Below are 24251 nucleotides of genomic sequence, written 5' to 3' on the forward strand. Positions count from 1 at the left end.
AGTGCCGAGGACCTAGCACCCACACCACGTGCCATTCAGGGGTTTATTTCATGCTAGCTTTAATTTGTTGCCACAGCCCACATGCCCTTAAACAGCTAGAATGTATTTGGTGTATCATTAGCTTCTACATTTCCATTCAGCCTTATCCAAATGAAATATTCTGTTCATATTCTCTGTAACTGCTCCATTATGTGAGCCAAAACAACATTCAAGCAGGTGAGACCAGGAGATTCCATTCAAAAAGCATGTTTCTGGTCTAAACCAAAACCCTAACATTAGTAGCGTGTTTTCTGGTTTTGATTCCCTTCCTGGGTCTTTGCTCTTTACTGCTTTCCTGCCTTGGGAGCAGTCTCATGCCAGTACTCCACTCAAACAAAGATGGATGAGGAAGAAACATGCATCTAGCCCGTTTATCGTTTACTCAGATATGATGAGTACGAGCAACACCATGAACTCTTCCAAAGATAACTTCAAAACAAGCTAAAGAAAGGAAGTACTATATTACTGAGACTAAATGCAGCTAACTGGAGGACAGATAGCCAAAGTTCTTCTATACGTTAATTTGCTATGCCACACACTACTGTATTTTGTTCATATGGTTTGTGTTTGCATATCACATTCCAGCCAGTAACATTATTTAGTCTTTTTGTAAGATTAGAAAGAAGGGAAAATAATCCAACCAGATCAACTATTTGGCTTAACATCTGGGGACTGCTTAATCAAAACACAAGGGTTCTTTTATATTCCTGTTTACAGCCACGCCAGAGGTACAACCCACGACCCACAGGTTCTCACACAACCTGGTTTCATACTCCCGCAGGCACACACCTGATGCAACTCCTGGCCAGCCCCGCTCCTTTGGTTCGCCCCAAGCTCCCACAGCACTATTTCCTAAACAAAGAGCTTTTCAGGAATCAAAAAGTCAAAACCTGGCTACAAGAACCATATCAAATCCTCTTTCTGATAACTAAATTCCATTTAATCTATTCATAATCCTTCAAATACTGCAAATATTTGTCTTTGATTAAGAAAAAAAACAACCAAACAAACAAACCCCAAACCCATGAGGTTTGGTTTAAATCCTTTAAAGGACACCCCTGCCCTGTGCCTGTTGATGCACACGTGTTTCACGCTTCCCCGGTAACGGGCCCTCCAGCCGGGGACACCAACAACTCCCTCCTCGGGGAAGGCTGGAGGCGGAGCAGGCCCGAGCCATCGCAGCCGCCAGCGCTTCAGGGCCTCCGCGCCGGCCCGGGACGTGGAGCAGCCCAGCCCGACACTAGGCTCCGGGCCCCGCAGACACAACGCTGGACGGGGGATGAGGCGCGGCGCGGTCCCGACCCGGCTGCCAGGGGGCTGGAGGTGACCCCGTCCCGTTCCGACCCACGGCCACCCCGGGCCGCCCGCGGCCGTGCACCGCAGTCCCGGGCATCGATGACTCGGCGCTCAACCACCCCGACTTCCCTTGGAAGCGCCGCCGCAACGCTAGCGCCGAACCCATCGAGGAGTCGGCGTTCGACTTCCAGCGGGGTCTCCGTGCCCGCGGCGCCATCTTGGCGTAGGGGCGGGGCGATACCGGCAGGGTGCGGCAACTGGAGGCCCCGGGGCCGTGCCGCCGGCGGGAGGGGGCGTCTCCCCGCTCCCCAAGCCCACTCCACCAGCCGCTTGCTGCGGTAACCTAGTAAGTAACGCATGCGCCTGACGGCCGTTCCCTCCCCACTACGTACACGTCGCGGCGCGGTGTATGGGCGGGCAGCCAGCCGCAGACCGTTGCTCGCCGCGGCGCATGCGCGTCAGCTCCCCCGCCGCCTTTCCCCCCCCCCCGCCCCTGTGCTGTGCCGCTCCGCTCCATGGGCGACGCGCTGTTGTTTTCTCCCTGCAGCCGGCGGGAGGCGGAGGAAGATGCCGGGGAAGCTGAAGGTCAAAATCGTGGCAGGACGCCATTTGCCGGTGATGGACCGTGCCAGCGACCTGACCGACGCCTTTGTGGAGGTTTGCGGGGAAGGGAGAGAGAGAGAGAGAGAGAGAGGGGCGGCCCCGCCGGTTCGCGCCGCGGCCCCGCGCACCTGCCGCCGGGCCCGCGCGGCTGAGGCACCTGCCGGGCCCCGCCGCGGCCCCCCCGCCCTGGGCGGGCCGGGGGAAACGGAGGCACCCACCGCGGCCGCGCTGGGGTGTCAGGTGCGGCCGCGGTCAGGTACGCTGCCGCGGAGGGCTGCGCGGGACGCTGCCGGCCGGCGCTCCCTTCAGCAGCCCCGCCCCGGGGCGCGTTTCGTGCCCGCGGGCTCGGCCAGAGAGCTGGCGGGTGGGCCAGCCCCGGCCAGGGCCAGGTGGGCGAATGTGCCCCTCAGAGGGGCTGCGGAGAAGGTGGGGAGCGCCCTGAGCCCGTGTCCGCGGGGGTGTTTCTGAAGCAGTTTCTGGTTTGCCCTTGGGGGTGATTTTTAGCTGGCAGCCGTGTAGAATTTGAATGGCATTTTAGAAATAATTCTGCTCTCTTTTTTTTTTTTTTTTTTTTTTTTTTTTCTCCAGTCTCTCTTGGCTGAAGGTTGTTAGTGAATGGCTCTTGTTGATATGGCAGCCCAATAGAATCCATTTCGGGATTTGATAGGCGTGTTGTGAGCAGGATGGAGAGGCAGTAAAAGCACGTTTAGGTCGTTTGTATCGCTGAATATACGAAGCGTGGAGTGGTTGTACAGGCTTCACTTTCAAGGCCAATGTTCCTATTTCTATTTAAAGTATTTGAAGAACTAAAATATTTTCGAAGAGGTTTTTTATTGGACAAGTATTAAATACTGCTTACACGTTTAAATTGCCTTATTTTACCAAAAGTATGTAACCTCAACCTTCTTTACAGTCATATAGTTAACAGTTATATATAAGGTGCTTCTGAGGAAGGGATTGTAAAATTAGTTGACATGAGTCTTCTGTTTTATGACTCATTATTTCCAATATGAATTCCAGTAACTTGGAACATTTCAGTAACGTTCCATAGATTCACAAACCATACTTTTGGAAAAAGCAAAGAGGTGTTTAAAATGTAATGCTATGTAAATACATACTTGTACCACAAATAGTAATTGAGGTTGGTGCAATACAGGAACTCGGGTAGGAAGACAGAATGTCCTTCTAGAACTGTATAAGTTGAAAAGTCTGATAATATTAATACCAAAATAGATGTTGGGTATAGTCCTGATTTGGTTTGGTGCTTAAAAATTTGATTCACATTAGATGCTTAAGTGCATTGCTTAGTGGGACAGTAAATTGGTAATAAAGTGAAAATGCGTTTCTGATGTGCTTTTCAATGCAGCTGAAATAGTACGCAGTTCTAATTTATTACCCGAATGACAGTCATTTAACTTAATATTTCAGTGTTTGGTTTCAGATGTTTCATCAGTCAGTTTTTAATTTATAAACATTTCTCTTGTAATTTTAATTTGATTAATAGGCAGCCTACATCAACTTGATGTGTGCTACTAGGAGACAGGGGAAACAGGAATAGAAAATGCAGTTCTCTGAGTTGCATTTGGCCTGTTTTTATGCTACCTTGAGGAGAAACAGCTCTCTTCTCCTGTTGGTCACTTGTTCCCAACCCTGCTCCCTCTGTCCCAACCCCATTGTCTGAGTAGCTGTGTAGCAAAATAGATCTGGAAATTCATCTAGTTAAAGACTAGCCTAGCAAAAAAGGAAAATAAAAATTTTCAGAAAGATCAGTTTGCTCAGCTGGGTTAATGTGCAGTTTCTTGAATGTCTTGGCACAAGTAAGACTAAAGAAATAAGTAGATGAGGTCTTGGTTTTAGGACTGATACTTAGAAAGACTGTGGGAACCACCCTTTCCACACGTGAAGTAGGCAAAGCAGCAGGTGAGACTTATGTCAGAATAAGTTGAGCTTGAAACTATTGTTTTATTTTTCAGTGTAGGGCTGCTGAAAACCTTTACAAAACATTTTCACTTAAATAAAAATGAGGAGCTGAAGTAATGTTAATGTACTAGTTGATTCTAGCCTTTAATTTCCTTGTTAATTTTTCTAATATCAAGCTAGAATTAGAAAAGAAAATGTGAAGAGACTTTATAGGTCTTACTTGGCTCAGGTTAGGCATAACTTGGACTTTGTCAACATGTGTGATCTGGAGCAAATTAGCACAATTTCTTCTGTAATTTTGCTTCTAAATTTGTACAGTGGACAGCAGTGTAGTGCTTGATTATCTCAACTAGCTTTAATGAACTAGCTTGACTGCTGGAGAAGTTCAGTTATAGCTGCCCATGGCTCCAAGGGAACTAATTTACTCCCTAGATAATGTGAAAATAGGTTGGGTGGAGCTCTGGGCCGTTGCATCTTGGCAGCTTCTGTTATATAAGGTAGCTCAGTTAAAACTACTGTCAGTATCACTTTATTACACTGCTTTGTGTGATGAATACCCATTCTAAATGGCAGTGCTGTGAGTTTTCTGTATGCACTTAGGCTGCATCCACCTTTTGATAACTAGATGATTTTTTACACTAAAGTTGCTTAGTCCTGTGTTTTAATGCCAATCTGGCATTTAACTTCAAAGCTCATTTTGAAGTAGCTTATTTTCACGGAATCACGGAGTTTTCAGAGTTGGAAGGGACCAATATTGTCATAACTGACATGAATTCGCTTTTTAAGAGGTTTTCAATATAGCTCCCCTGGTATGTCAGTTTACAGAATTAAAACTTGCATATCTCTTGCCTTGCATAAATAGTGAAAGTGGATAAAGTAGCACATGTGGAAGTATTCTGCTAGATTTTATGAAGATTTTTATTCATGGCAGTGGTTAAGAGGAAAAAAACAAAACAAAAGACCTCATAGCAATATTGTTTAATTTCTTGTAATATAATGCTTCATATTGCAATCATTGGTACTGGTGGCTACACCTAAAGAATCCTGAAGAAATCTGTTAACTTATGAGAATCACAGAATTATCAGAGTTGGAAGGGACCTCTAGAGATCATCTAGTCCAACTCCCCTGCTAAAGCAGGATTGCCCAGAGCACATTACTCAGGACTGCATCCAGGCGCGTTTTGAAAATCTCCAGAGAAGGGGACTCCACAACCTCCCTGGGCAGCCTGTGCCAGTGCTTTGTCACCCTCACTGTAAAGAAGTTTTTCCGTGTATTTGAACGGAACTTCCTATGTTCTAACTTGTGCCCATTGCCCCTCGTCCTGTTACTTGGAACCATTGAAAAGAGCCTGGCTCCATCCTCCTTCAACCCACCCTTTAGATACTTGTACGCCATAATAAGGTCTCCCCTCAGCCTTCTCTTCTCCAGGCTAAAGAGTCCCAGCTCTCTCAGCCTTTCCTCATAAGGGAGATGCTCCAAGCCCCTAATCATCTTAGTTGCCCTTCGCTGGACTCGCTCCAGCAGTTCCCTGTCCCTCTTGAACTGGGGAGCCCAAAACTGGACACAGTATTCCAGTTGTGGCCTCACCAGTGCAGAGTAGAGGGGGAGAATGACCTCCCTCGACCTACTGGCCACACTCTTCCCTATGCAGCCCAGGATTCCATTGGCCTTTTTGGCGACAAGGGCACATTGCTGGGTCATGGATAATTTACCGTCTACTAGGACCCCCAGATCCTTCTCCTCAGAACTACTTCCCAGCAGGTCCGCCCCTAACCTATACTGGTGCCTAGCATTCTTCCTCCCCAGGTGCAGGACCTTGCACTTGCTTTTGTTGAACCTCATTAGGTTCTTCTCTGCCCAGCTCTCCAGCCTGTCCAGGTCATGCTGGATGGCAGCACGGCCCTCTGGGGTGTCAGCCACCCCACCCAGTTTGGTATCATCAGCAAACTTGCTGAGGATACACTCTGTCCCTTCATCCAGGTCATTAATGAATATATTAAACAAGATTGGACCAAGTATTGACCCCTGGGAGACACCACTGGTTACAGGCCTCCAACTAGACTGTGCCGCTGATCACAACCCTCTGAGTTCTGTCCCGCAGCCAACTCTCAATCCACCTTGCTGTCACCTCATCTAGCCCATACTTCCTCAGCTTCCTAATGAGGATGTTATGGGAGACAGTGTCAAAAGCCTTGCTAAAGTCAAGGTAGATGACATCCACGACTTTCCCCTCATCCAGCCAACCAGTTATAACATCATAGAAAGCTATCAGATTGGTCAAGCACGATTTACCCTTGGTAAATCCATGTTGACCACTTCCAATAACTTCCTGTTCCTCAACGTGTTTGGAGATGACATCCAGAATGAGTCACTCTATTACCTTCCCAGGGACAGAGGTGAGACTAACTGGTCTGTAGTTCCCTGGGTCCTCCTTCTTGCCTTTTTTGAAGATCGGAGTGATGTCAGCCTTCCTCCAGTCCTCAGGCACCTCTCCTGTTTTCCATGACCTTTCAAAGACGATGGAGAGTAGTCTAGCAATAACATCTGCCAGCTCTCTCGGCACTCGCGGGTGCATCCCGTCAGGGCCCGTGGACTTATGAATGTCCAGCTTGGCCAAGTGGTTTCTGACCCGGTCCTCCTCAACTGAGGGAAAATCTTCCTCTCTCCAGACCTTCCCCTTTGCCTTCAGAGTATGGGATTCGTGAGGGACAGCTTTAGCAGTGAAGACCGAAGAAAAGAAGACATTCAGTAGCTCTGCCTTCTCTGTGTCTTTCACCACTAGGGCACCTGTCTCATTCACCAGTGGGTTTACATTTCCCTAGCCTTCCTTTTTCTATTGATATACTGAAAGAATCTCTTCTTATTGTCTTTAACTGCAGTGGCCAAGCTGAGTTCTGATTGAGCTTTGGCCCTTCTCATTTTCCCCCTACATAGCTTTGTTATATCTTGATAGTCCTCATAAGTTGCCAACCCCCTTTTCCAGAGAATGTAAACTTTCCTTTTTTTCCTGAGGTCCAGCCAAAGCTCTCTACTTAGCCAGGCTGGTCTTCTTTCCCATCTGCTTGTTTTTCGAGACACGGGGGTGGCCTTCTCTTGTGCTTCTAAGAGCACCTGCTTGTAGTATGCTCAGCCTTCCTGGGCACCTTTGCTCTTCAAAACTGCCTCCCAAGGGACACTCTTGACTGTGCTCCTAAACAGGCTAAAGTCTGCCCTTTGGAAATCCAAGGTGGCAGTTCTGCTGGCTCCCCGCCTTACTTCATCAAGAATTGAAAATTCTATCATTTCATGATCACTCTGCCCAAGGCGACCTCCAACCTTTACATCCCCCACAAGACCGTCTCTGTTAACAAACAGTAGGTCCAGTAGGGCACTTCCCTTAGTTGGTTCCTTCACCAGCTGTGTTAGGAAGTTGCCTTCCACACACTCCAGGAACTTCCATGACTGTTCCCTCTCTGCTGCGTAGTATTTCCAGCAGACGTCTGGGAGGTTGAAGTCACCCATAAGAACAAGGGCAGATGATCGTGAGACCTTTTGAAGTAACTTATTTTGTTTTACTGTTAATTGAATCAAATGAGGGGCCACATCATATTTTTTTTTATTTGTTTCTTTGGTTAAAAATGCTGTATGGAGTTCTGTTGACTGAGCTATGTACAGGTATATATACAGAGCTCAGTGTGAATTCACAGTCCAGCTCTGCAGTGCTTTAGGCTTTTTAAATTAACTGGGTGTACTTAGGCAAGTGCAGAATCTCCTTAGAGTTGGGGTGTGCACCTATGCAAAATAATCACCATATTACTGAAACGTATGAAGTGTTTATTTAATACTTTCTTGAGCAAAAGTGTTACAAAAATTGCTATACAGTTTTCAAAAGCTAAACCTGCATTTAGTCTCCAGTAGGCTTTTAAAAAGAAAACGGCATTCAAAAGCCACAACTGTCTTTAATTGCAGCATTTCTTTTATATCAGCACACTCATTATTTTCTTAAGAATCCCGAATGAATTCAAAAACATAACTTTGCGTATTTGTAAGTACCATTAGTTACTTGGTATGAGTTGAAGTACTAATTATTTTGAGAGGCAACACTGAACTACACGTGTTTTTAAATGGTTTGGAATGAAAACTGCAGTGAAATAAAGGCTCTTGCATTGTGAAACATGGTTTCTTGATGCACGGAGCATCACAGAAATTCAGTTTCACTTTTTTAAAAAAAAAAAAACAAAAACAACAAAAAAAAACCCAAACACCAACAAACAAAACACAACAGAAAACCAAATGGAGTGGAGTCCTGTGGAGACCAAACTGAGATTCCTGAAATAGGCTATTATGTAGTTGAAGGTGCACTAATCAATTGAAGATGAAATATTCTCCGTACTTCTATAACTAGAGGTTACAGGGTTATATAGAGAGGTATGTATATAGATATGTAGTTCCTGTAAACTTTTTGCCTATATGCTTTCTGGAATTTTCTGTATTTTAAGAAAAGAGAAACTGTTAAGGTGCTTCCCCCTTGCAGCTCTGAATTCACTGATATGTGTCCAGCATATCAAGATTGCAGTTAATGGAAATGATTTCAGTTATTTTCTGGTGTGTATCTGGGGAGATTCCTTAAATTTAAGAAATAACTTTATCAATACTACCATTTTATTTCTATATTTCTTTTATAAATTGTCAATACAGCTGATCTAGAATCTCTAGAGAGAACAATAGGATATAAACAATATTTAGATTGAATAATTTTGCTTACAGTTTTTCTAAACAGAAGGCAAACAGAGTATACCAAGTGACACTGAATAGCCAATATAAGTAATATTTTTACCTCTCAAGTGATTGAGGAGGAAAAGAAACAATTTTAGTAGTGGGAGAGAGATTTACTGCAAGTGTTGTTCATACATGGTTGAAATATGTATTTGAAATTATTTGCGTGTGTAGATATGAGTTTCTAAATTTATTTATTAATATTATTAATAATGGAATGCTTGTATTTTTAGGTAAAATTTGGAAATACAACATTTAAGACAGATGTGTATCCCAAATCACTTAATCCTCAGTGGAATTCTGAGTGGTTCAAATTTGAAGTAAGTATTTTTTAAGAGTTTGCCTATATCTGTATAGACATTCTGGTTTAGATGCTCTTAATGAAATACTTTCATTTTGGGCAGAAAGTGAGTTTTGAGGAGTGCAGTATATTTCTGTTTAAATACGCATGAAGCCTTTTCAGCAAACCTGTCAACAGTTAGACATTGTTTGCTAAAGATGTATCATTGGCTTTGTAGGACTGTTTGCTAAGATAAAAGCTTGCCAGATTAGATCCAACTCAAGTGTTATTCTGATTAATACTAAAGAAGACAAGACAGAGGTGAAAGTGGGGGGAAAACAGCATTATGGATTAGGCTTTCAGATAACAATATGAGTGTGCTTGTATTTTTTTAAAGGGGTAATTTTGAGTAAGGGAAGTTAATTGGTGTTGGAAATGTTACTTTGGGTTGCAAAAATAATGCACTTGACAAAGAAGAAAATGGAGAATTCCTGTGAGAAAATTATATACTAAAGAGCTTGGACAACAATTATTGGGCGCTTTCTCTTCCCATTTCTTTATGTAATAATGAAGGCACTCATAATTTTCCTGTAATTGCTTGTTGCTTTCTGAGATCTAATTCATTGATGTCCTTTGACATTATGCCCTGACCCAGTGTTTACATTTTTTTTTGTTACTGCATTTATTTATTACTTAAAAAATAATTATGTAATGGTATTTAGAATAATGTAATTGTTAAAACATTTCAGTATATAGTACTGGTTCATTTATAGTGTTCTAAGATAATATCACAATATACACATGGTTTTAAATATATGTATGAGTAATGAGTGATAGCTGGTGATGTTAGAAATATTTTAGAGCAAATATAAAATAGTACAGTTAGGGATATTATTAATCATCATGGAATGCTTGATTAAGAGTGTTTCTTAATCAGCAATCCATGTTGACTAAGAAAGTAGTACTGTGGTGATGAAATTCAAACAGTTTTCTTTATCTGTCAGTTCCCGGGGTCATGTTTCTGGGAGGGGAAGGAGCTGATTTGTGTGAAGGGTTAACTGTTCATACAGGAAGTTTTTTTGACAGTAGCAGAAGTCTCAAAATTCTATCTTTTTGCATGGAAAAATGGATTTGGGAAAGAAAAGAGCCAAACAGGAACAGTGGGGGAAAATAAAAAAAGAATTCCACATTTCAAAGAGTGGAAAAACACTAACTGCTTAAGACATTGTAAGAGTGTGTGTGTGTGTGTAGTTTGATCTTTTACAAGACTACATGTTATAATTCTGCAAACACTTACATGAGTCATCACGTTGCATTTGGCAAACCTGATTCTTGGTTTGTGACTGTCAATGGAAAAAAGTTGTATAATGTCTATCTTTGTATGTCCTAAAAAATAGTTGAGGTATCCGCAGATGGATTATTGCATTTATTTAGGAAAGTGCACGTCTGAAATTATTCAATTTTTACAGCGGGTTATATAAGAAGTCTTGTCATCTCTTAAGCCGCTGACCAGTTTGGAAGGGTGAGAGCACCAATAGTCATAACTTCAGAGTATAATACTCCTGTGAGATGCTTTATCTTAAATTTTCATTTTTTAAATGAAAAGTACATATAGACAATTAAGGAATGTGACTTAAAACAAATCATGTGGAATTTTAAAATGTGGCTGTAGTCTTGCTTTTCTGTTCTCCCAATGATAACTCTGGTTCCAGGATCTCACCAGTCGTGAAGGGTAAAATCAAAATAAGTGAATGTTTTGTTTAGATACAGGAAATCGGAATTATGGGTTTATCTGTGTCAGGTTGCTGTGCATAACTAACTCTCCTCTTTCTTACATTTGTTTTTCAGCAGTGTTTCCCTGCATTTTTTTAAATACTCAGATTCCATGTTAATATCTGTTTCTAGGTAGATGATGAAGAGCTACAAGATGAGCCTCTCCAGATCACAGTTCTTGATCATGATACCTACAGTGCAAATGATGCCATTGGCAAAGTGTACATAGATATTGATCCTCTGCTCTACAGTGAAGCAGCTACAGTTATTTCGGGATGGTTTCCAATTTATGATACCATTCATGGTAAGATTTGCTAATTTGAAAGTAAAACAACATTGTTTGAGATGTAGTTTGCTTTTTAAAGTCTTCATTAGCCTTGGGGGCTGGAAAGCTGTTTTTCTGGCGGCTTTTACGAAAATTTCTGGCACAGTAGTTCACACTAGTGTTTGGCAGAACGCCTTCTGTAGAACTTGTGAAGACTTCTTCCACTTGTCACATGGTATTTAAAATAGTTACTGTAAAATTCATATTAAAAAAGAGACCCAAACATACTTTTCCAATTACCATGTGTTTACTAAAAGAATATACTTTTGCTGAAGTCGGTTGGGGTGTGCCTTCCTGGGATGCTGGATAAACTTCACTTGAGGTGGAGGGACAGGGTGTGACTTATCTTCAACATAAAGTACAGGATAAAATTCCTTTTCCTTGCAGAAAGTCCTCTCAGTGCTAGGTAGATTTCATCAGAATATCTTGAAGGTATGAGAAGATGAAGTTAATGATATTTTTGCTTTTGATTTTAATGAAATACAGCTTTTGTCCCAGAAAGTGAAGGCCAGTTTACAGCAATTAGCTTGCTGCTTGAATACCTTATTGCAGAACATCTATGTTGTTGTCATTACCACCCTTGTTCATTATCGAGTGTAAATTAAATGACCTAACTATGTTAAAAGCTAATTATAAATCATTGTTGGGAAATAATTAATTGTATTTACTAGGTGATCATCGTAACTGTTGCAAAGTATTTTTTACATTTAAAACAGTTGTATCAAAGAGTGTTTTTTTGAGAAATATTGCATGTATTTTTCTTATGTATCCTTTTATTCTATTCGCATTTTCCTATTGTACATTCTCTTTTGAAGTTAAATTAAGTGAACACTTGTCTCAGGATGTGTACAACTAGTATGTCAGAATTAGATTTCTCAATATTTTTCTAGACCTGTAAGTATTTCACACCTTTTTTCCTATTTAAGTAATATTAGAATTCTTATAGATTCATGCTCATAGCAGTAAATTCTAATTATCTTGATACTTGGTGAACAGTAAGTGATGCTTCCTTTAAAAAAAAAAAAAAAGAATACAATGTTTCTAAATTCTTTTTTAAATAAGTGTTTTTTTTCAGCTCAACATGATTATTTGTGAAAATATATGAACCTGAGGCACTTGCTGTTACAGTAACTGAAGGCTTCTTCCTAGGAGTTGGCATTTTGGAAGATATATCTTGGTGACTTTATTGCAATAATGTCAGAGTCAATCTACAAATCTAATGCTTTTCTTTGAGTGTCATATGTGATAAAGGCTTTTGAAGACACTAGAGATCAGATTCATCAAGAACTTTAGTCCCCAATATGTCAGAACCTGTAATATGTGAAATGTTTTTCTTACTGGGTGGAGAAAAAAGAAAAGCTCAGAATCGGAAAGTAGGAAAATGAGAACAGAATGGCTGTGTGTTGAGGAAATAATTCCATTGTTAGTAAGGCTTAATTGTGGCCAAAAATTAAGCTTTATCTAAAAAGACTGTAATACCTTATTTTTTTAAATATATTTCTTCTCATAGTCAAAATATTTTACAAACATTTACTGTGCCATTTTGTGGTTGTAGGAAGAACCATAAATTTTCTTATTGGGTTGAACCTCAGAGAGCAGCTTTACTGCGATTTTTGAAACCGTTTCAGGGAGAAAATGTAAAAAGCTTTTTGGTGTTGGTCAGAGCTTTTTGATGTGGACAGGATTCCAGTTTCAAGGCATCTATACCCAAAGTTAGTACTTCTGATCTTTTGTGCTAAGGGTATCTTGGGACAGTCGTGGTACTTAGATCCTGATTTTATACCCTTCCTGCATTGGTGGTACAGGACAAAGGAGTTGAGAGCACTTGCACACTGCAGCAGAGGCCACCGCAGTATCAGGAGGCTGATGGCTTTTCTTTTTCCAATCCCATCATTCTTCTTAAGTCCTGTCCAGTGCAGCAGGTATTTGAGGACTGTTGTTTGCATAGCTTCAGCCCCAAAGGCTGGGCGGAACTAGAAACTTCCTCTGAGATGTCTCTGCAGCAGACCCGAGAGGCAAGGAAAAGTCGTCCTGCTCCTCTGGCTCAGGCTAGAATTCGCACGTGAACTGCCAGTTGAACCTAATGGTTCTAGCAGGATTGTAGTACATTCTTTGCAGAAAAGCTATCTTATTGGTAATAGAAAGTGCATTAATTGCTAATAATAGGGTATAATTAGTAGGGCTAGTTTTTTATTAATTTCTGATACAGCTTCTCATTTTTCATGTTTTTTATTGATAGGTATACGAGGGGAGATCAATGTGGTGGTGAAAGTAGATCTCTTCAATGATTTAAACAGATTCAGGCAGTCATCCTGTGGAGTCAAGTTTTTTTGCAGTAAGTAGAGGAAAAAAGCTTATTTGAACAGAAAATTCCTGTCCCCCCTTCCGTCTTTACCTTTTCTGTCAGTTTCCCTTCTTTCACCAGCTCATTGCATAAGCCCAGTGGAGATTACATTCAAGCCAGTGGCAAAAAAAAAAAAAGTTTAGTTTGCTTTTCTTTCTCTTTTTTTATAAATTTATACTCTTCATATTTCAAAACAATATAGACAACTGATTTCCCCCCCCCCCGCCCCCCCTTATCTTAAGTTGCGTTTCAGTGCATGTTCATACATACATTGTGCTGTTTTGGGTGAATATCCTGTTAGAGGCACAAAGTGAAAAGGTTTCATAATGGTACATGTTGTAACTGATGCACCGGACAGTTATCTTATCGGTGTTCCAGGGTCTCCCAGAACAAAACTGCTTGGGTATGTCCATATTTTAACAGCAAATCATGTGGCTTACTTTCTAGAATCGTTCACATCACTTTATTTTGTGTAATTTTATGTTTTTCTTAGAATTCTTGGCTCATAGACTCATGTCTTACATCTTTTATATATATATTTTTTTTTTAACAGCTACATCTATTCCTAAGTGTTACAGAGCAGTAATAATTCATGGATTTGTGGAAGAACTTGTAGTTAATGAAGACCCAGAATACCAGTGGATAGACCGAATTCGTACACCAAGGGCGTCAAATGAGGCTAGACAAAGACTTATTTCACTCATGTCAGGTATTAAACATGAAGGTTGTAATGGTTATTGCTGCTTTTAAAAATATTCACCATTTAAGTAAGTGACTTGCTTAAGACAAGATTGTATATGATTTTTGGAATTAATTACGTTTATTTTTTCAGTTCAGTGTCTTCTGTTTCTGAGGGTTCTGTTGTCCTAACTGATGGCCAGTATGGCTGACTTCTTTTTGTTTTTTCCTTCTTGGTGAGGCCATGCTGCTGTCTAATTTGTTGGTTGTTTTAGCAAGGTCAGAGAAACCTGTGGAACTTTGTTGTAGATGTCCTTAACCCATATGAGGACTACTAGTAGAATTTTGACTCAAACAATTAAAATAACAAACTATTCCACCCTCTTTGAACTACTTCGAAGTATGTGAGCAAATGTACACCATCTCAGATAGAGTGTGTATTAATACTTACCTTACTCGTTTCCATCTTTTCGAAGTCAAGATTGTTTCATCGTTTCTCAAGCGTACTTCTGTATTGCTTTGCATAGATTCTGCAGGACATACCTGCAAGTCCTGGAGAGACCAGTGATGAAAGTCAGTTGATGTCTCCATGGTATCAAGTATATTCACAGATATTTTTTTTTTTTTTTTAATTACTGATGCTTACGAACAGCAGTTGTGAACGAAGATCCTCCTGTTTCAGTGCCAATAGAACAGAACAAAACATCTGTACTCCAGAGTACTTGCACGCTAGGACACAAGACGATTAATAGAGGTGAACAATATTGAAGGTGTAAGGAATACAAAGAAGTGATGAAAAATAGCCACTAGAATAATAGGCAGTGGTTTCAGTTCTCTAATGGGCTCTTAGTATTGTCAGGTTTCTTGTAGATAAAGCTGTGTTTTAAAGAAGATACTAAAAATGAGTTGGGTTTTGCAAGCATATATGGAGATCTTTAGTAAGCAATGCAGCTTACAAGAAATCGTGTTACTCAGTATCTTTATTAGGAAAGCCAGAATGTTGTGAGTAAAAATGTGAAAAACCAATATTGTCATAACTGACATGAATTCGCTTTTTAAGAGGTTTTCAATATAGCTCCCCTGGTATGTCAGTTTACAGAATTAAAACTTGCATATCTCTTGCCTTGCATAAATAGTGAAAGTGGATAAAGTAGCACATGTGGAAGTATTCTGCTAGATTTTATGAAGATTTTTATTCATGGCAGTGGTTAAGAGGAAAAAAACAAAACAAAAGACCTCATAGCAATACTGTTTAATTTCTTGTAATATAATGCTTCATATTGCAATCATTGGTACTGGTGGCTACACCTAAAGAATCCTGAAGAAATCTGTTAACTTATGAGAATGACACAAGCTATTCCATAGATCTCTCTCATATTATGAGTTGTATATGTAAAAAAGAATTCAGTCTTAACCTTGGCTTGAATGGAATCCATAGCAATTTTCACTCAGCTAGAAGCTTTCATACTCTACATCAATCTTAGAGATTTCTCAAGAGCAGTATAGGCATAATTTCAGCCTGTGTTAAGAAGTTTACAATAGGAACCTGTTCTGTTAATTTTAAAACCAAGCTTCTAGAAAGCAGTAGTGATAATTTTATTCCACTTGATCTCTTAACATCATTGACATTGGGACTGTTAGGCTATCCTTTGTGACAAAGAGGCTTTTTCATTTTTTTAACAGGATTTTAGAAATCTTTAATTTTCATCAGAAGAGAGATATTTTCCACCTAGTATTACCAAGGCTATCTACCTACATAGATCAATGAACTTTCCTTTTTTTCTTTTTTTTTTAAATCCTGCTAAGTAAGCATCTGTGGCAGACCGTTGTCCTATAGTTACAGTCTTTCAGTCTTTGTGTGCAGCTAATAGAGGAGAAGTGGCAGTCTTGTTTGCAGTGAGAGAGTGGCATATTTGGTATCATATTTTGTTTATTTGGTGTTACATTTTGTAGTTGAGTCTGCCATAGTAAACCTTATTAATTTAAAAAAAGCAAAAAATATGAATTAGGTTGAAATATGCTTAAATAAGTTTGTAAATAAAAATTACAGTTGCCTGTCCACAGGGATATCAAAGATGTTGCGTTGTTCTGAACTGTATGAAGGAGTATTTAGAAACTTATGTGTGTTCCAGCACACGCCTTGACCGTCTCTTTCTCTCTTTCTAAATAAGTAAAAAAGGGAAGAACTAATGAAAATAACAAAACAGAGAAAACCTTTCTGAAATAGCATGTTGTTTTGGCAATTGGAATAGATTTGGAGGAAAAAAAAAAAGGAAAAAAGCTGTGCGAATCATGAATATCACACTGTTATAGGAGGCAGAGATTGAGACAAGCTGCTTGGCATAATTATGTAACATTGGATCTATTACCTGTTCTACTGACTTAGCAATTCCAAAAGCAGAGGCCGAAGACCACAAAAGAGAATAGGGAAAGTTCACTACAATTATGAGCTCTTTACCTTTTGTTTTGTAGGTGAATTGCAAAGGAAGATTGGCTTGAAGGTGCTTGAAATGAGAGGAAATGCTGTTGTTGGTTATTTGCAGTGTTTTGATTTGGAGGGAGAGTCGGGACTAGTTGTGCGAGCCATAGGAACAGCCTGTACGTTGGATAAATTAAGTAACACATCAGCATTTTTACCTGCATGTAACTCCCCATCCAAAGAAATGAAGGAGTAAGTATGAATTAATGGTTTGTAAGGAAACAAGTTTCGTCTCTCTTCTTTTCATACTCATTCAGTTTTACATAACTGGTGTGATTTCTTTTTTTCCCCAGAATTTGTTTTTCTTCTGTAGTTTTATTTGTCTGCAGCTCAGTTTATATTTCACAATTCTGAAATGTTTTAGGTTGGATTACTTATGTTATTTCTTTAGAAGCTGGAGTGGTGATCCTTACTTAATAGGACATTTTTGAATTTATATAGCAATGGTATTACATATCCTTGGGTTGTGATCTACCAATTTCCTAACTAATAATTAGTTCTGCCTTGACTCTGTGTTTGTACAATAAACATTTTTGCAAGGGCTTCTTATGATATACTTTCTGTTCAAGATTTTCCAAGTTCAGTACAATCAGGTTTGAGCATTTATGCTGAACATATAGGAAAAGATAAATTTTGAAGTCAGACAGTTCTGTTGGTGATTTAGAGAATGACCTTGAAGTAATCTCATCTTTTTTTTGTGTGTGCTTTGCTTTTTACTGTTGCAAAGCAGGTAGAGTAAAAGAGTGTACTTGCAGAGAAAGCTTTTTATGATGAGAGGTAGAATTTCTTGATCTCTATTGTAGCTATTGCAGCACCAAACACAGTTTGAATGCAATTTTTTAACATGCATACAAATTAATAGGAAAATACTTGCAGTCATCTTCAAATTGTTACTCCTTTGTTGCTTGGATAAATTAATTATTTTGTGTTTGATAGAACGATCCAATTTCTGGAAGGAAAAAACAACACCAAAAAGTATACTACTTACGCTGTGTTTCCAGAGGTATTAATTGCATTAGCCATTTTCATTAACTTCAACTGTTCTGTCATTACAATAGTAAGTAGGCATTTTTGTCATGCAGGCATCAGTATGCTCTGACTTCTCAGAATTACTGGTTTCTATTTCAAATCATAGCTTGTTTAACTTAATTTCAAAAATTTGCCATTGAAAGAGCTTCTGGATACAATGCAGCATAAAATAACGGTGGTGATTTGAGAAAAAAAAAAAAAAAAAAAAAAAAAAAGAAAAGGACCTGGTAACTGCCAACTTAAAAAGTATTCATAAATAAATTGGTAGCTTTCACTCTGGAGCAAAATGTGGAAACTCCACCCCCCCAAATAGTCTATGTTTAGCTTGGTGGTGGATATTGTTAGAATCGTTGTCTCTCAGTCAAAAAAACAGGAATGTTTCTCAAAGCCAGCAAAAGCAACTAATACTTCTTATTTTTGGCTTTACTAACTTGATGCCCTGTTGCCAAAGAATGAATTGCGCATTCACAAGCTAGCGCTTAAGCTGTTCCTTTCTCTCTTTTTATTTCATCTGGACTCTTGCATGCTAGGAATTTAAATTCTTAGTGTCTGCTTAAAGTAAGAGATCTCCTCTAGCTAAACTTCCCTGAAATCATTTATAACATAACTTTGCAACCTGTTTGTATGTATTGTTTTCTTTTCTTCCACCTTGGCTGCAAATTCTCTCAGGTCTCCGCTGGTTCATCCGCCAAGCCATGGATGCCGCTCGACTCACAACAGCCCAATTCACACTGCTACTGGCTCACGACTTACTCAGAACTTCTCTGTGTCTGTTCCCACTCTCATCTACACTGGTACGAGACTGCTCAGACTCAAGAGCTGGGGAGAGGCAGGCCACAGGCACAGTGGTCGCCAAGTGCAGGCAGGCAGGCAGTGTAGGCAGGTACCACCCATCTTTTCTCCCTCATTTTCTCATGGAGAGGCCTTCTGTTGTCAGTGAAGAACTACTCTGTGTGCAGCTGCTGAAACAAAGGCAATAGTTTCTCAAAAATGCATCGGAGTCTCTTCCACAAAGCCACACTCTTCAGTTCTTTTTAACATGCTTACTTCCTAAGAAATTAAGTAAAAATAAATTGATGTATCTGGGCAACGTTCACTACCTTATATTCATTGGAGGAAATCGTGTTTTGATTTGAGTTCATAATTGCTGTCAAGCATAATTCCAATGTGATATTTAGGTATTAAAAAGGTTATAGGAAGGGTATGTGCCATTTGTGGAAGAGATGGCTTTAGGGAGCAGGTAAGTCAGTCTGTGCATAAGTGAACTGTTTGTCAATATAGTTGTTCCCGTAAAGATTCTCCTCTTTGCTCTGTTTTTAGCTGTGGCATGCTGCTGATGCTATAGGATAAGGAAACATTATTTTTTTTTCCTTAAAATGCATATGTGTGTATATACATAAATGTATGAATATGTATAAACACAAATATAATTTGAAATCATTTTTTCTTTACTAAACTAACTCAAAGCATTGTGTATTTGACCAGTTTTTTAAGCCATAAACTGTTTTCAGTTTTTTCTTTTGCATATATATTTTTTTTTTTTTTTTTGTCACATCTCATGCCTTTCATTTGGCTTACTTGTTTCATTGTAGATTATCAGCATCTATCTGTAGAATGCTGAATGGGTAAGACAGCATTTCTTTGCCTCTGGCCTCATCCCCAGTCTCGCACCTAAGGAATAGCTGCTGGCCCTGCCCCAGTCCCATCCTGGTGTTTGGATCATGCTGCTGTCAGCCAGGTCCTTTGGCACAGGATTACTGAATATGTTTCCACCTTCTTCTGGCAGGATTCCCTTCAATGAAGATCCCAATCCCAATACTCATTCATCAGGACCCTCCACCCCTCTGAAAAACCAAACCTATTCCTTTTCACCTTCCAAGTCCTACAGTCGGCAGTCCTCTTCTTCTGACACAGATTTGAGTTTGACACCCAAAACTGGTAAGGCGCTTCCACCCACTTTTTGTTTAATTTGTGTTTCTCTTTTTATATTTTCATTCAACCCCTTTTTGCTTTTTTGGCATTTAAGTTATCAAAATGATGTGGAAATTGGAGACTTCAGATAGCACACCTCAAGCTTGAAAGGGTTTCTGTAGGGTGAAAATTTAAATCCTGCCTATATTTCCACTCTTCTGGATAACATTAAAATGACATTTCTAACACAACTGTATTCAAGTTGAAATAAAACATCTCAGAGCAGTAAGGGAGTCCCAAGTAATGGCCTTTTTCTTATTTCCTCCATTTCATATTACAAATCATGGGAGTACATTTCTCACCACAGTGTTAAGGATGGTGTTACTAAAACTATGTAGTCTTCAAGCCTAATGTGTTGTGCTCTAAGTACATTGTATACATTTCTCTGTGAGGTTGTTTTTTTTAACTCCTTTTTGCAATATCGATACTAGAAATGTAGGAGCTGCTGTCTTTTTATTCTTTGGTATATGGAAATGGCTTTACATACATTTTGAAAGTAACTTACTTATATTCCAACCATCTTCAAAAAGCATTTTTCTTTCTCCATTGGTCTACCATAATTTCTTCAATTTGCTGTTTCTTCCTGCCTTGTTTTCCAGTCTGTGCTTAGAATCACGTCAGGAATACTTTCAGCACAATTCAAAGAATTATTGTCTGTTTCTTCTCTGTTATTTGACCAATGCCCTGAGTTTTGCTACCATAGGGCAAAATACTTTGCAGAATTGTTCATAAAAGTTTTGTTGCTTTTTAAGTCATGTTTTAAATTGTGGTATTTGAAGCTCACAACACTCCTTGTCTCCATCTAATCTAGACATTTTTAAGCATATTAAAATAGTTGATTCAGCTTTTCTTGATAACGCCCCTTTCAAGAATTTTCCCAAGCAGATAAGTTAAATGTTGTGTTCAAATGCAGTTATATTAAATATTTTACCCAGTTCGTTCCTTAGATATCTGTTAAAAAATGTTTCCAAGTAGGAAGATGTCTTTCTTGGTACCATCTTCTCTGTCCTGTTGTGTTTTGTTTTTTGTTTTTTTAAAAAGGAACAAACAAAAGCACACTTTTTTTTTTTTGGTCCTGTTGTGTAAATGACTTTTGTTGATAACCCATGGTGGTCACTTGTTTAAAGGACCTACAAATATAACTGGATGCTTATTATGTAGGAGAACCACAAATTCATGTTTGGTTTACTGAATATTTGAAAACCTGTTTCTTTTTGATCAGATTTTCCATGGTAAGAATCATGTTGTCTAAAGGATTAAAATGTAACATAGATGGTCAGCTTTATAGATGTAAGTGTTATGAATTTGTGAAAGTGGCAACTCACTGTGAATTTGTTGAGGTTTTAAAGCGGTGACCTTGTATCATTCCTGGCAGTGTTATGTAGGTGGATGGGCCCTCTCATCTTTAGTCAGTTCATTCAGAACTAAAACAGATTGTGTAATTGATACCTCTTCTTTTTTAGGTATTTTTCAAGTATGTAAAGATATTTTTTAGCTATCTTTTTAGTATTAAAGCTGCAGTGGGCATACTTTTGTTTACTAGCACTGTCTTTTTAGCAGCTTTTAACTCTGCTACTGAAACTTGTCTTAAGAGGATTTGCTGGTTGCATTTGAAAATTCTGTATCTTGGTGTTATGTACTAGGTTTTGAATCTTAATAGTTTAAAAGGACAGTGTCTCTTGAGTTGTTTGTTTTACCTTTTACCAAAAATATGATGTGTGGAAGATACTTCCATAACTAAATTCAGTATGCTGTTTTTAACAATTTACTGTATACATTTAGACATCCATTTTCATTTCCTAAGACTGTTATTAAGTTGGAATATTTCAGCATGAAAGTTGGTGATGTTAGCGTTTAAAAAAGTAAAAAAAAAAAAGCAAACATCTGATGTGACATATTAAATACTATTAAATTTGACATACTCATTACTCAGATTGGCTGATATGAAAAATGGAGTATTTTCTGACGTTTCTGCAGTACATTATATTCCTCTTCTCAGTCAGGTAGCTAGTGTGTTCACGTGTTTGAGATGGAGACTAACCTGGAAAAAGAGTGCAGATACCACAATTTCTCAATATGAATAACTAATAGAGGAGATTAGATGGTTAAGCAGATCCAAGTTTCAGTTTTTAGTAGTTCCAAATCAGGAGAATATTATCTTAGTGTCTTTTATAAAATACGATTGTGATTGTGTTATCCATTCTGGTCTATATCTGGTCTAAATATGAGGGGAAATTATTCTGTACTGAGAAAGCTTGTTTTGGTTTGAAGTTAGACTTCTGTCAATAGTGATATATTTTATACCACTGTGAACTAATAGAATATCAGGCTGACAAAAAGCATGACATATTTTAATCAGGTAATACGTTTTGATGTGATACAGTATATGTTTGGAGGAAATTGAGAAGGTGGGACCTCCTTTTCTTTGTGGGAACTTAGAATTCTACAAGATTTATGACTCTAAAAATCATAAAACAAATCCATGACTTCTCTGGAAAATAACTTTTTATACCTAAATAATGAAAGTAATCAGATTGAGTGTGTGAGAAGACTGTGTTATTTAGTGTTTACTCCATAGTATTTGTTATGAAATTTTGTATAAAATTTAAAATAAATGTTAGATTACCATGGCTTTTTTAAAAAAAAAAAAACATAATTTCAAAATAAAGTTGATCAGGTCATGATTTTTGAGAACATGCTTCTCATTCACATTGTGGAGCTGTATTGTCATTCCATTTCTTTATATGTTGAGAAATAATTTAGCACTAAGTGCTGATTCATTTGGAGAAAAAAAAAAAGCTTCATTTTGATTTCTTCCGTCTGTTTCTTTAGTCATCTTCTGAATCTACATCTCTTTGTCTCTATTACTTTCCTCCACAGCACCTTCCCCACAGGGACCTAGGATTTTCCTGTTTCCCAGCTCCCCTACACTCTCTTGTGATTCCCCACATCTTAAAAAGTCCTGTCTCCTCCTCTCGGGGTCTAGCCTTAACCCTCTACACTCTAGCCATGTCAGCCCAGTTGTTCTGAGGAAAAGTGTTTCTTTCACTGAAGAGCTGCTTCTGGCTGCTTCTGGTAGGATCAATCTATTATGGCCTTTTAAACAAAGTTTTAAGAAAATGTTGTTGTTATTTGATATGGGGGCATTTAACGCACAGCCTTCTATAACCCTATGCTTTTGTTCAATTAGCCTCTGAAAACTGCTGGCTACATGACTATTCATACCATCTCTCACCTCTGCCCAGAAGCTTGAAACAGCTTCAGAACATCTTAGAGGATTTGAAACATACGTAGTTTATGCTACAGAACTTTTTCCTTTTCCCTAACAAAATTTCCTTTGGTAATCAGTAAAATAACTTACTGTTTTTTTTTTTAAATTCCCCTCATTCTCTTCACTTTTGTTGTTCCTATATTTTGCATGGAACAAGCACTTGCCCATTAATTCATTCATAATTTATTGAAATAATGGCTGTCAGATGGCTAGCAACTCTGCTCTTTAAATTAATCTTTTAAACAAGGCCCGTACAAACTTTTTATTTTTACTGCCTCCTCTTCCATTTCACTGACATGCATTATTGTCATAGATTTAAATTAAATAGTTGATATTACCGCTTTTTTCTGTAGAAACTGTTTTGATTAGTTTGTATTTTTGAGTTTGTTTCATATTCAGTACTTATGCTATGTTTGTCTGTATTTAATATTGTATAGTCCCTGACAACTATGTTTTGAATCAATGCCAAATAATAAAAGCAATTTAATCTTGTTTAATGGGACTATACAGATACTAATATTTTTGTTTCCTTATCCAAGAACAGCTAAAAATATTTGTTAAAAATTATAGTATTTTTATATATAATTATATGATGATAATAGCCTAGCAATTTCTGAAAATGTTAGGAATGAATTAACATACATAATTAAGTCCGGTATTATTTCCAGATCTCCCAGTCATTGGTTAAAACAAATAACTGCACTTTGATGTATATGTACAATCTCATTCATGTTTATTAGATGCTTGATCAGAAGAAAAAGGAAACTAGCAAGGAATTGTTAGGTTAAATTAGTTAGAAATTCTGTAAAAGAAAATCTTTGCTTCTTTCATAACTGTTTGCACTGTGGTGTTTGTATGTCATCCTGCTCCTGATGCTTTTTTTTTTTTGGTTCTTTATCCTGTGCTTTCCTATACAACTCAGGTGTTTATTTTCACTTTGTCAAGTTAGTACGGCTGGTTTTAGATACAAGAAATACCAATGATAGTATGTTTTTAGGCGTGAAATTTTGCCAAGAAAATCTGATTCGCCAGCATTGTGTTTACTTTAGGAAAAACACAATCTTGGTATGTGCTTATTTTTTTACTTGTGTGATTTCTAACCATTGAGCAAATAGCTCACTGTCATACATATAACCTGCATCTCAACACACTCAGTTTAAAGTACAGTTCCTTGATAACAGATAATTCAGTAGCAAAGATATTTGCGTATCTGTAAACTTTCTATTTCTTCTGAAAAGCTCCTGTATTGGGGAGTAGGGGTGGGAGTAAAATATGTGAAAGAAGGAGAGAGAATTACCCATATTATGCAAAATTGGAGTTAATTTCTTAGTTTCATTTCCAGATAATCTGCAGGTTATGTGTGTGCAAATATAGTAATCAAATAAGTGTGGCAGTTTTAAATGCTGAGCAGTAGTCCTTAGCTTATTTGAATGAATCAGATGAGCGAATGTTTCATTGCATAGATATTAAAGAAAGAGTTTATATTT

General features: G+C 38.6%; 1 protein-coding gene across 1 annotated transcript in view; it reads left to right on the top strand.

Annotated features, from left to right (window-relative positions):
* The first annotated feature begins 1568 nt into the window (after positions 1 to 1568).
* Positions 1569 to 24251, top strand: part of C2CD5 (C2 calcium dependent domain containing 5) — a 68278-nt gene continuing 45595 nt past the window's right edge. Inside the window, exons 1-10 of the mRNA XM_082498654.1 lie at positions 1569 to 1681; positions 1883 to 1992; positions 8848 to 8934; positions 10800 to 10971; positions 13232 to 13327; positions 13890 to 14045; positions 16487 to 16685; positions 18192 to 18401; positions 19309 to 19460; positions 22374 to 22568. Coding sequence (XP_082354780.1) covers positions 1903 to 1992; positions 8848 to 8934; positions 10800 to 10971; positions 13232 to 13327; positions 13890 to 14045; positions 16487 to 16685; positions 18192 to 18401; positions 19309 to 19460; positions 22374 to 22568 — 1357 coding nt within the window. The 5' untranslated portion in view covers positions 1569 to 1681; positions 1883 to 1902. The remainder of the gene's footprint in view (positions 1682 to 1882; positions 1993 to 8847; positions 8935 to 10799; positions 10972 to 13231; positions 13328 to 13889; positions 14046 to 16486; positions 16686 to 18191; positions 18402 to 19308; positions 19461 to 22373; positions 22569 to 24251) is intronic.

The sequence above is a fragment of the Vanellus vanellus genome (genome assembly GCF_965231255.1).
Source record: "Vanellus vanellus genome assembly, chromosome: 1".
NCBI lineage: Eukaryota > Metazoa > Chordata > Aves > Charadriiformes > Charadriidae > Vanellus > Vanellus vanellus.